Here is a 13,417-nt window from a genome sequence, read left to right as displayed (position 1 = left end):
ACACAGTCATCACGCAGCCTTCATCCAGCATATGCTTCTGCCTAAACTAAACAATATAATTCAAGACACCTTATGTCAACCAGCAACTGTCCCCACTGAACAGCCACCAAGGGAAAAGCCTGTGGAGAGTCATAGCAACTTGGAAGTGGTTTAAGGCCAAAAGCATGTTCTGGAACTAGCAGGCATGTCATTTTTCATCTTTGTACCAACTTTCCAGGGAGTGGGTAGAGCCCCAGACATTCTATGTTCTACCACACTCTCAAACTTTCCTAACGTTCTACATTTTTGTGCGACAGAAAAGTTCTAAGGTACTAAGAAATGTGGTTTTTTAGGTAGAAATATTCAGATAACAACAGTGGGCTGTATTCAGACTTCTTTCCAGAAAGAGGAACTCTGATGACCCATGCCTGGAGGGCCTGAAGACTGCAGTGAGGGCAACAATTTGGGTTGATCTCTACTCACTGGCAGCACAGGTCTTGGGAGAGTCACTCTGCTCTGCTGGTTTTAATGCTTCTTGGACTAGCGTTGTCTCCCAGGTGGAAGACTGTGTCCAATTCTGGGCCCCACATTTTAGCAAAGATGTCAAGAAATTAGAAAGGGTCTAGAGAAGATCAACTAAAATGTTTAAAGATCTAGACCATATGGCCTATGAGAGAAGATTAAAATAATTGGGTTTGTTTAGTTTGGAAAAGAGAAGACTGAGAGGGGACATGATATTAGCTTTCAAGTAGCTAAAAGGGTGTTACAAGGAGGAGGGAGAAAAATTATTCTCCTTAGCCTTTCAAAATAGGACAAGAAGCAATGGGCTTAAATTGCAGCAAGGAAGGTTTAGATTGGACACTAGTAAGACTTTCCTGTCAGGGTTGTTAATTACTGGGATTGTGTCTACACTTGCACAAATCTTCGAAATGGCCATGCAAATGGCCATTTTGAAGATTACTAATGAGGTGCTGAAATGTATATTCAACATGCAAGACACTACATTTAGCTGTTTGGAATGGAGATCCATCAACTACATGAAAAAACTCGCCCAGATCCAGACAGACATCATCTTTCTTGTCTAGATGGGGGTCCTTTTCCAAAGGACCCCGGGAACTTTGAAATCCCCTTATTCCTATTTGGACGAGCCACGCGGGAGCAAAACGCAGCAATTTCAAAGAGCCGCAGCCAGCGGCATGCTAATGAGGCACTGAATATGCATTTCAGCACCTCATTAGTAATCTTCAAAATGGCCATTTGCATGGCCATTTCAAAGATTTGTGCAAGTGTAGACATAGCCTGAATGGTTGTAGAATCTCCATCACTGAAGCTTTGTAAGAACATGTTAGATAAATATCTAACAGGGATGATATAGACAGCACTTGGTCCTGCCATGAGGACAGGGGACTGGCGTTGATGACCTCTTGAGATCCCTTCCAGTTCCAGTCTTCTGATTCTTTGGTCACTGCGAGCTGTAGAGAGCAGTGTTTTGCAGGTAGCAGCTTCCCTTTGGCTTCACCTCCTATGGCCCAGGATATGATCTCTTTTGACCCATTGAAGTGCTGACCTCACACAGCTGGAGTGGCTTCCATAGAGGAGCCTGGCAGGTGACTCCACCTCTCACTTGCTCCCTGCACAAAACTGACCCATCCCCCAGCTGTGGAGCGGAATGGGGCTGACGGATTCCTGGATCCTCCATTGTGAATGAAAACTAAATGTATTTCCCCTGTGAACGATTCTAGTCATCTGCAGGTTCAGTCAGCAAAATAAACTTTAACAGCAGCCACATGCCTGGGGTTGGATTGAGTCAGGCGATTCCTATGTGAAAATTATAAGGAAAACAGATCTGTAGCACCACCCTTTAAAAATTAATCCCTGGGCCTTCTGCATTGCCATCCGAGGTCTGACAGCAGACATATAGCTTTACTCTGGCTAGCTCTAATAACAAGAGCTACAGGTACAGCTGCTGGACTTTCCCGTTGGCTGTGGAGTTCTGTTCTCAGCCAATGGAAGCTGCAGGAAGCAGCGTGGACCAGGCACTGCTTCCCGAAGCATTCATTGGCTGAGAACAGCGATCTGTGGCCAATGGGCGCTTCAAGCATCCATACCTCTGGAGACGCAGGTAAATTAACTGCTGGTGGCCCTCCAGAGCTAACTCTAGTGACCCACAGCCAACCTGTGGGCTGCTTATTTCCCATCACTGGCTTAGCCAATGCTGAAAATCTGCCTTGGATAATTTATTTCTGCTGGTATGAAATAGATTTTTGTGCATAGGAGTTGAACTGTTTTTGCATAGTGCTCCTGTACATCATCCTTCAATAGCTCTTCATTCAAACTGAACGTTCTGCATTCTTCTTCCATGTAAACTCACTTGGTTTCAGTGAAGTAACTATTCAATGATATTAGAGAAAATTATTCAGTGATATTAGTCAGACCTGGGGCAGAACTTGTGCTGGTGAACAGACAGGCTTATAAAGAGGAGGAAGATAAATTAGTCTACTTATCCAACAAGGACAGGACAGGAATCTTCTGGTTTAAATTGCATCAAAGGAGAGTCAGATTAGACACGAGGGCTGTGGCTACACTACATTCTCCTTTTGGAAGGGGAATGCAAATGTGGCTGATGAGAAATGCAAATGAGGCACTGATTTACATATTGCTTGTCTCATTTACATAATGGTGACGACTCGCTATTCTGGAAGTGCTGTTTGCAGAAAAAAACAAGCAGTGTAGATGGGGTTCCTTCAAAAACAAGCCCCGTTTTTGAAACAACCCTTCTTCCTGAAATACATGAGGCAGAAGGATTCGTTCGAAAGCAGGGTTTCCTTTCAAGTGAATCCCGTCTGCACTGCTTTTTTTTTTTTTTTTTCCTAATGACAGCACTTCCGGAACAGCAAGTGGCCACCATTATGCAAATGGGGCACATGCTGTGTAAATCAGCACCTCATTTGCATTTCTGATAGGCCTGTATGCATTCCCCTTCCAAATGAGGGATGTAGAGCAGCCAGAGCTGAGGAAAAAAACTCCCTAACTGTATTGCTAGTTGAGCACTAGAACAAATTACCTGGGGAGAGTGTAGCATCTCTGTCATTGGAGGATCACAAACAGCTGCCAGGGATGGTCTCACCTACCTTGTCGCACTCTAATAACCTGGGCTCAGCCTGTCTACATCAGCACTGCAAATGCTACTTCAGCTATTAAATGTTGGTCTCTGTGGATACATTGCTGTATTGATCAGCACACTACCCTCTAGAACACCAGGATTTTCATGGTTCTAACATGCTGAAGGCTGTGGATCTTTTAGAGCCTTTTTTTTCAGCTTATGGAGTGCTAACTTTGTTGTACGACCATTTACAACAACATTTGTGGCTTAGAATAGCATTTTCCATAACAAGTATTTCAAAGAGATAAAGAACAATGCAAATATTTCCCCAAGCCCCATGCAAAATAAGAGGGCCCATCCACGTTCCCCATCCCAGCTTTAGAAATGGGTTAGAGAAAAAGGAATGAACTCAGATGTGTCCAGGCAACGATTTCCACAGCATGGGGCATAATGAATGAAAGTGTGACCATCGAGTACTTAATAGCTGACTGTCAAGACAGCAAAAATGGTTCAAATGAAGCATTGGTGTGCTTGCCGTAAGGTGTATAGGAAGCAATGTGAAAACAGTGGTTAAAGCAGGGAAAAATGTTGCTTTGTGTATGAACAGCAGCATTCTTGTACAAATCACTGTGATACTGTGTAGAAAAATCCTGTGGGGCCCTTTAACTGCATAGGTGCAATTATTACAATATGTGGGGGAGATAATTAGAAAATTATAAAGCAGGAGTCTCTAATGATATTAGTGAGTATATAGCTGTGAGTGATGACACAGCCAGCCATGAGCATCCTCCTGCTATTTGTACAGCGTACAATGTTATTGATTAATTGATATGCTGATTAGTGTTCCTGCTATTGTTTTCTACCCATGAGTGGAATAAGTTTAATTTTGCGCACTGAGGCATGTGCCCCACCAATAAAAACTCATACTGCCAGCTGTGGGCACACGGCTAATCAGCTGGGTGGTACCTCAATCACCTCTGGGCAGCTGCCCAAGTGCTCGGCTTACAGGGAACGCTGCTGATTACTTACAGAACGGGTCTGTTTATCTGGTGGTGCTGACATTGAATTATGGCTGTCCAGTTAGCTACATGAATTGTTTTATATTTAAGATTGAATAATAATGCCATATGGCTCAAATGCACAGGGCTCTGGGAGCCAGAGAGGTGGCCAGTGTTCCCGTTAATATTTTCCATCCATGGGTGGAATAAATTTTGTTATGTGCACTGAGGTATGTGCAGATGAGCACCACCAATGGGGACACGGACACACACACACACACACACACACATACACATGCTGTCAGCTGGGCAGCACCTGACTCGCTCCCATGCGACCTCCCCAGCTTACAGGGAACACTGGAGGTGGCTAAGGAGGAGCCTCATCTGAGGCTACAGCTGTACTATGACCTACATTCAAATTTAAGGCAGTTAGCTTGATATTACCATGCTACTGTCTTCACCGTTGATGCCATTAGGTTGGGTTAAGGAGCACGAATATTCATATCATAATATCCTTGCAACCGGCTGGGTGTAGCGTCAAGTGGGAATTTAAACGTTTGAATAAGGCTGGTGTGGAAGCGCCACGTTGTAAAATTGAATTTATTGGCCTCCACAGGTGTCCTGTATGTAACTCACAATGCCCCTCAGTGCTCTGCTCTCCAGTGCGCATGAATTAGGTAACAGGAAGACCATAAATTTTAAATCGGGAGCAGGAAGCCTGTGGGGTCATGTTTGTATGAGAGGCCGAGAAACATCTTTCTTCCTTTGCTATTAGCACTGTGAGTCCCAACCTGGAGGTCGTGGTCCTGGCGCTGCACTTGGTATTTTTTTTCCTGTGCTATCTGGTGCCAGCTGCTGCCCCGCTGCACCACGTGGCAACAAGGATGTTGGGGTGGGGAGGGGTTGTGCTTGCATAAAAGACAGAAACTTCTCAGCAGCTTACATTTGTGTACACCCCATTTCCCTGCCCTCCACAGGTGCCTGGAGTTGGGGGTCTTTCCCTGTGCTTAACCACGTCACGTGGGTAGCCCATGACTCACTAAAAGAATGTGCCTGCTGTTCAGCGCAGACCATGCTGCCAGGTGGCACCATGGCTTGCATGCGATTAGGGGTCCAAGGGCAGGAAAGCTTTTTGGGGGTTTGCAGATGTCTGGGGGTGGGGGGGCTGCTTCAACTGTCCCCCTCTCAAAATATTTTCAGGGCCTTTCTGCCGCCAGGTGGAAATCTCCTCCGGTTGCTAAGATTTTTGCTGCTTTTTTGCTGCTGTGGAAAAGTCTTTCCTGAAAGCTACAAATTACAGAAGCTTGCAGCCAGCTGGGGGGAATACGTCAACTGCCCCCACCACTGAACCCCCCACCCAACAACGAGCTGGGGGGGGCGGGGCTAGCTGCTGCCAGGGTGAGGGAGTCTTCCCCTGGCGCTTAAGATTTTTGCTGCCTCTCCGTCCCAGTGGGGAAGTCTCGCCTGGCGGCTATGAATTGCGAGTGCTTGCAGCCCCCGGGGGCAACAGTCCAAGTGGCCCTCGAACCATGGACCCCACACCCCAATGACAAAATAGATTTTCAGGAACCATGTCAACTGCACCTCCTTCCAATGCCAACTGTCATTACAACCTCCCAAACACCAAACCGCCCCACAAGGGCAACGAAATGTGGTGAGCTCCAGCCCCTGTGTTGGCAATTTTTGTGTAGTGAAAAGGAGGGGGGTACAAAAAATCTTTTTTCCTAGCCTTTTCTATCCTCTTTCCTCTAACTTTGGACCCCTTCATGCAGGGAAGAGTGGGTGGAGGGCCAGTGGAGACCGCAGACTGTGCACAGAAGCTGTATAGTGGACTGGGAACCCAAAACCCTTTTCCTCAGCAACTCTCTTTTTTCTTCTTGGTTTTTTTTTCCAAATATTTGCTATCTACTCTTTCTTCGTGCTTTTCATTGACCCTGTGTTATTTTCAGGGCTCAGCTGCAATCAAGGGAGGTGGGATAGTCAGTGGATGGCCAGTTGGGAAGACACACAGATGCTGATTTTTATAAAGTCCTTGATAATTCAGTTACAGCAACACTTTTAAAAAGCAATTCAGTCATGGAATAAAAAAGAGTCCTGTTAATTTGGAGATCTTTGTTGGTGCCCTCGTTTTCCTTCCTTCCGCCAGGAAAAATGGACGTTTGCTTACCACAGGAGGGGAATGAGGGCGATGCAATGTGGGAAGATGATGTCAATACCAGTGAAAATACCCAGAATACCGTGGGGATGAGGGAACTGTGGGATAGGTTCCCACAATGCACTGCTGCAACAGTCAATGTTTGCTGATTGTCCGTGGCAACAATAAATCGATTTTGTGAGGAGCACGGGGGAGTGGAGGATGGTCAGATTCGAATTTATAAAATCCAGCGTTACAAAAGCAGTATTAAGAAATTCAAATTTACCTTATAGTGTAGATGTAGCCTAAGTTTGTGGGTGTGTGGGCTCCTTGAATATATTGTATCTTTGCAGTACACGAGCAGACATGGCCATGAGGGTGTCATGCTTAAGAGAGGCATTTGCCGCCCCGTTCACAGATGTAATCTCCACATCTGCCCGGGCCAACCTTCAACCATCAGCGTAACTCCTACTGTCAAACTTTTCATCATGTTTTTATTAGTCATCAAGAGGATTTTCACCTCTGATGAAAAATAGAACAGGTTATAGATCCACTGGATCTTCAGCTATGTTGTGAATGCCTCAGCGGGTTGGGGCGATTCCATCCAGAAAAGCATCCAGAAATCTGAGGACTTTTATGGGTAGCTAGAACAGAGTGTAGCTCCTAAATGGCACATTATGAAACAGCTGTGCCAAATTGTCAGGACAGCCGAGACCTCCAAATCTATCTTCTCACCCCTCCCCAGGCTAGGAGATGATAATGTACGTATATTGACTTGCTCCTTGGGTGGAAATTTAAAGGCTCTAATGTGATGCTGAGAATCTGGATAGTAAATATAGCTCCTTTCACAGGCCTACCCGTGACAGTGACGATGAAGAAGATGAGGAGAGGAAGGGAAGAGGCTGTACCCTTCAGTACCAGCATGCCATGGTGCGAGTCCTCACACAGTTTGTAGCAGAGTCTTCTGATTTTGGAGGCCACCTGACCTATATGTTGGGCTCTGAGTGGCAGTTTGACATCACAGATCTCGTGACCGATTTCATGCAGGTGGAAGAGCCTAAGATTGCTAAATTACAGGACGGACGGGTACTAGTTGGCCGTGAACATGGGATAACTACAGTTCAGGTAACAGTTTAGAATATGTATTGGGGAGGGGAATTTGGGGTCAGTGCAGTTGATTACTGCTCTTCAGACAAAATGCGCTTATATCTGAGGCAAACATGAATTTAACACAGAATTCTGAATATGTTTTACTTTTGTTTCCAATTATTTTCATTGCTTAATTCTTAATCACAGCAGCAAAATGAAGTTTGGGCCAGTTTTTCAATTATTTATTTACCTAAAGATGAAGCTAGGTAGCTAATAGGATTTTCAAGCAGGTTAGGTACTTTACCTGCCTTAAAAATGCCACTTAGCAGGTATCTTGTTATGAAGGTGCCTACATAGCTTTGAAAATGTGGCATTTTCCATTTACAAAATGGTAGGAGGGAATTCAAAATTATTCATATTTAGTTACAGAAAAACATTTCAAAATTATTTGCTTATATAATCTCCCATTATTTCCTTGTCTATGAAGTCTATATTTTGAACCTAAGGTAAAAGGATAGTGACATTTTGAGCATGAACTAGCACTCAGTGATAGAAAGCGTCCCATTGACTTCAAAGGCATCGGAATCAACATACTCGAGCAAGATTTCCAAAGGTATTTAAGCACCTACAGGTGAAGGTAAACATCAGCTGGGATACAAAAGAGCATGCAAGCAGGTTAGGTAATGAACTCTCTTTGAAAATCAATGGGTGTGAAGTGCCTAATTCACTTGGGCACTTTTGACAGCCTCCACTAGCATCTTTAAGCACCTAAATACCTTTGGAAATCTGGATGTCTGTCTCTTTAAAAAAGCTAGTCCAGCTGAGCTCTTACAGGTATTATATTCTAAGGCCAGTAACTCTGTATTTCTCTTCTGTCAAATTACAGTATCAGTATTATTCAACAGCCAAGAGTGTAATTATATTAATAATATATTTTTACAGAAATTGTAACTATTTTAAAAAATTAAATAAATTCAATCTAGTTCATTAATCCCAATTCTGTACCCATGCTGCACAGGGATGAGGCTGTAATTTAAAAACAATGACATGTTTTATGAAACTCGTTTTGGTGTGTACAGTAATTAAACTCCAAATGGGTGTAATGTTTTGGGAAACATCAATTACGGCCTTTAAGTGAAATATGGAACTGATTTGAAAAAGTTGTATCAGTCAGCGAATCTAGTTGCTCTGTTTTATACCAGTGTGCCTCTCTCTGTTTAATACAAGAAGGTATACTTGCTCTTTGAAGGTGCTGTCGCCTCTCTCGGATTCCATCTTGGCCGAAAAGACGGTGATCGTCCTAGATGACCGCGTAACAATCACAGATCTGGGGGTACAACTAGTCACGGGCTTGTCCCTGTCTTTACAACTAAGCAAAGGCAATAAGAGAGCTATTATTGCCACAGCATCTGCTTGTGATATTCTTCACATCCCAAAACAGGTATAGTCCAAAATAATATTGACAATTGTCATGATCTTGTTGGCTGTCTGTGTTTTGTACACCTCCCCCCAGTGTTCTCTGTAAGCTGAGTGCTTGGGCAGCCACCCTGGAGAGATTTGAATGCTGCCCTCCTGATTAACAGAGCACCAACATCCGGCAGCCTGTGTTTCTATGGGTGGTGCACATTTGCAAATGCACAGAACAAAATTGATTCTGCACAGGGATGGTAAAAATTAGAGGGACCCTTGAACCACACCCCATTGGGGAAGAGGTATGTGTCACTGTAATGTGTATGGGCACTTCTCAAGGCATTCTAGTGTGTTGTGTAAGCAACCTGATTATTTAGGAGCATGATTACCCGCCCTATACCTTGCTCCCCCTTGAGTTGGATCAGTACAGTCAAGGGAAGCTCTTAGGGTTCCCTCAAGCTTCTCTTAGCGTTTTGATTACCTTCTCTGGGTTCAGGCCCTGCAGCATTCCCTAGGCAGGTTATGCAGCATGGCTTTTGCGTGATTACTCCCAGGTGTTCTTCCAGATGAGAGAGATCAGATTTGGCCAACCTTCTTGGTGCTGTTGACTTTATTCTGTAAATAGTCCCAAGAGTGAAAATGTAGGTATGAAAGGAGTGGAGTATATAACTCAATGTGAGAAAACTGTGGCACTTTAAAGACTAACAAACTGATTTATGTGGTGATGAGCTTTTGTGGGACAGGATCTGAAGAAGTGGGTCTGTCCCACGAAGGCTCATCACCACATAAATCAGTTTGTTAGTCTTTAAAGTGCTACATTTCTGCAGTTTTGTTTTGTTGGAGTACAGACTAACACGGCTACCTCCCTGTTACTATTCAGTGTGGGAGAGGGTGGCAGAATCTGCTGCTATGGAAGAAAGTATGATGTTTACCTATTAACCAAAGTGATTAGGTTTTGATAGTGTGGGATGCCGTGTGTAGCTATATTTGTTGCATGCTTAATGCTGCGGCGAAAAACACTGAGTGTGATCAAACGAGCCTCCAAATGTAAGCAGCAGCTCATTTGTGTAAGTGTTTCTGCGGTGCCCAAAAGGAACTGCAATCCTATACCATCCAATTACCACTTCGGAGTTAGAAATAACTGTGATTGGAAATGGTAACTATTTCATTCAACTCTATTGCATAATGCAGTCTGTGTAAGTAAGCTGAGCATGAACGCCACACCTACAGCTTACACAAGTGCATTACATTACATGTCAGGTTAAAGCCAAGGCATGTTTTCCAAATGTCCCTTGTTATATGACATTTTTCTAAATTTATTAAAAATCATGATTTTGGAAAGCTGATTCTTTTCATCAATGGGCTTTGATGTTGAAACCTGACTTCTCACTTTGTGCCTAGAAAGAATTGTGGGCATGGTTTTGCAGGTGCAGATAAGCTGTCTGTGTTAATGAGAGAGAGCAGACAAAGGTGTAGATGCAAAACCAGAAGCTGAGTTGAAACATTTGTGCAAAAAAACATAAACAAAGCTATGCAATACATTGAGCTCACTGTTGTCCAGTAAGTGTAAGCTCTGAAAACCCTAAAACATGGTGTCTTAATTTTCTCTCCTTTCCTTCTTCTAGGAAGCCATAGTCAGCACTTGGATTTTGTTCAGCGATGGCAGTGTGACTCCTTTAGATATTTATGACTCCAAGGATTTTTCTGTCACGCTAACTTCGTTGGATGAGATGGTGGTATCTGCCCAGCAAAACTTTCAGTCCAAGTGGCCTCTGGTAGTTGCAGAGGGTGATGGGCAGGGGCCCCTGATTAAAATTGAAATGGTGATCAGTGAACCTTGCCAGAAGACAAAGCGAAAGAGCATTCTGGCTGTCGGGAAAGGAAACATCAAGGTGAAATTGGGTCGGAGAGATTCTGACCACAAAGGAAGCACCAATGATATTGTTGATGTAGATAGAGAGTTTAACCACCATGTAAGCAATGCTATAGAGAAGACAGCAGAGCAGGAGGGGACAGCGCAAGAATGGGCCAAACATGGAACCTTTATGAATCATGAAGACAATGACAACAAAAGCACAACTACCAAAACTCCCATAGATCAGAAAAAGGCTCAGGAGGATGGTCTCCAAAGTAATCCAACTGCTTTCACAAGCTTTCCTACCCAAGTAGAGGTACCAGGGCAAAATAATCCCAATGACCTTGCATTGACTTCGAGAGGGTTAACTGATTTGGAGATTGGCATGTATGCCCTGCTGTGTGTTTTCTGCCTGGCAATTTTGGTGTTCTTAATTAACTGTGTGGCATTTGCTTGGAAGTATAGACACAAAAGGTTTGCTGTGAGTGAGCAGGGCAACATCCCCCATTCTCATGACTGGGTCTGGCTTGGAAATGAGATGGAACTCTTGGAAAACCCAGTTGACATTTCGCTCCCATCAGAGGAGTGCACGACCATGATTGACAGAGGGATGCAGTTTGAAGAAAGCAGCTTTCTCCTAAATGGGAGCTCACAGAACGCACTCCACAATCAGCTCCTCAGATCTTGTGAGTATGCTTGTGAGAAAGAAGTTAAAAGTGAACCTATAAATCCTTCTGGACCAAAACGGAAGCGGGTCAAGTTCACGTCATACACCACCATACTGCCAGAGGATGGAGGGCCTTACACCAACTCCATTCTCTTTGACAGTGACGATAACATTAAATGGGTATGCCAAGATATGAATCTTGGTGATTCCAAGGAACTTAGGGACTATATGGAAAGACTGCAAGACAATATGTAAAATACTTTCTTACGTTTGTATTCACCTTTATGCCTTCTGTTTTATGGAGAGTGGAGCAGTCAGTTCAGTCAGCTGTAGGCGATCACAATGCAGTCTAACTTTGGGAGGTCCCAAGAAGATAACTGCACATCATCGAGCGGGTACAAGAGGCTGGCTGAGTTAATCCTGTTTCACTATAAACTAGGACGTGCCCCTGAAACAGCTACATGTAGGTGTTGAAGGTGTTGCACGTGATGGCTATTTCCATATACTGCCTGGTACTAGCTAAATGCTAATACAATTAGGCTCGGACTCAGAGGAGACTACATGGGTTTGCCAACTCATGATAAACAGTGATTCAGAAAACGAGGGATTTTATGGTTGATTTTTCTAGTCATCATCCTTTGTAAAGCACAGTGGATATTTCTTGCATATAGCCTGAGATTACTTACTTTAAAGCGATCGGAATGAATCTGTCTGATTTTATCTGCCTATGAGCAATGCAGCCAAGTAGTCACATTATTTTTCACAGATGCAGACACCCACATGTGGTTAATTTCTTAGCAGTAATGTTTATGAAGATGGTTTGATTTAGGGAACATTTAATATTTTCTTTCTGTTTTTTTTTTTTGGTTGTACCACAGTATATTTACAGTTAATTCAGGTTTTCCATTCATGTACATCAGCCCTAAAGGATACCTCTTCATCGCTGATTATTTTTCTCCTTCAGATGCAAATCTTTAATATTTGAAATGTAGAAATGTATTAGAAATCTTACACTGGAAAAGGGTTGTATCTTCGTACAGGGAACTGTATATACAACAATAAACCCTGGAAAATAACAATCAAGGCACAGACCTGGGTTTATTTTTGTCATTGACAGTATGAAAAATAACCTGAAACAAAGCAAACATACTTTAAAGAAAAGTGCCCTCAGTGAAATAACAATTATGGAAATTCTTTGTGGGCAACACATGTTGTTTTCACAACACTGAATGAAAACGTATTATTGAAATGCACTGAACAGGAAGCAAATTGCCTGGGAAATAAGCAAAGTCTTGAAACTGGCATTCTGCTGTATTTAAAAAAATACTGATGCTGCACTTTTGTAGTACAGAGACATCCGTCTACAGTGGCTGGTGCTCACAGACCCCGTCTAAAAGCCATCAATGATCATATGTCTGGTACAGAGAAAACCTTTACAACAGTTTCAATACCAGACGAAAATACCAGGCACAATTATATGTAATGTCTGAGGCTACGTCTACACCTGCCCCTTTTTCAACAGGGGCATGGGAATCAGGGTGATGGGAGATTACTAATGAAATGCTGTGATGCCTACGCAGCACTTCATTAGGCAAATTCTCACCTGCGGCAACTTCAAAATGCCTTTACAACCCAACGTCAAAGTTGCTGCGGGGGAGGATTTGCCTAATGAAGTGCTGCATAGGCATCACAGCTCTTCATTAGTAATCTCCCATTACCCTGATTACCACGCCCCTTTGGAGAAGAGACAAGTGTAGACGTAGCCTGAGAGAAGCAGACAAGTACATTGGGCCTAGCATGAGAAGATGCAGCTGACAAACACGACAGCTTCACATCCCCCCTGCACTCTCCCAAAAATAATCAGAGGGATGAACATAATGGCACTGACCTGTGAGTTCAGGTGTACGGTCATCAGTGCTTTGCTGATTTGGAACCAGCATGTTGATGGTAGACAAGCGGCAGAAGCAGATGGCTTCTACAGAACGTTTTCCCTCTGAGAACAGGAGATGAAAAGAGCAAAATGTTTTCTTTTGTGTGTCACAACAGAAGTTCTGTAGCGGTGAGCCCAGGATCTCTAAGAGCTGAATGCACATCTTTCCAGGTTGCTGGTGTTCTGTGCTGTGCACGCAGAAAATCAGGCGACCTGATGAGGTGGAGGAGGCAAAGAAGGGGCAAAAAGGGG

At 43.6% G+C, this 13,417-nt stretch overlaps 1 protein-coding gene across 2 annotated transcripts in view; it reads left to right on the top strand.

The window, feature by feature from the left end:
- TMEM132B (transmembrane protein 132B) overlaps positions 1 to 12,293 on the top strand; it is a 463,877-nt gene extending 451,584 nt beyond the window's left edge. For both annotated transcript variants that reach the window (XM_075012547.1, XM_075012549.1), the window contains 3 exons: positions 7,066 to 7,339; positions 8,553 to 8,744; positions 10,339 to 12,293. In XM_075012547.1, the coding sequence (XP_074868648.1) occupies positions 7,066 to 7,339; positions 8,553 to 8,744; positions 10,339 to 11,490 (1,618 nt within the window). In that variant the 3' untranslated portion in view covers positions 11,491 to 12,293. The remainder of the gene's footprint in view (positions 1 to 7,065; positions 7,340 to 8,552; positions 8,745 to 10,338) is intronic.
- The last annotated feature ends 1,124 nt before the right edge of the window (positions 12,294 to 13,417 follow it).

Source organism: Carettochelys insculpta, chromosome 18, assembly GCF_033958435.1.
Source record: "Carettochelys insculpta isolate YL-2023 chromosome 18, ASM3395843v1, whole genome shotgun sequence".
Taxonomy (NCBI): domain Eukaryota; kingdom Metazoa; phylum Chordata; order Testudines; family Carettochelyidae; genus Carettochelys; species Carettochelys insculpta.
Note: the sequence above shows the minus strand (reverse complement) of the source record. Positions and strands in the feature narration are given on the sequence as shown.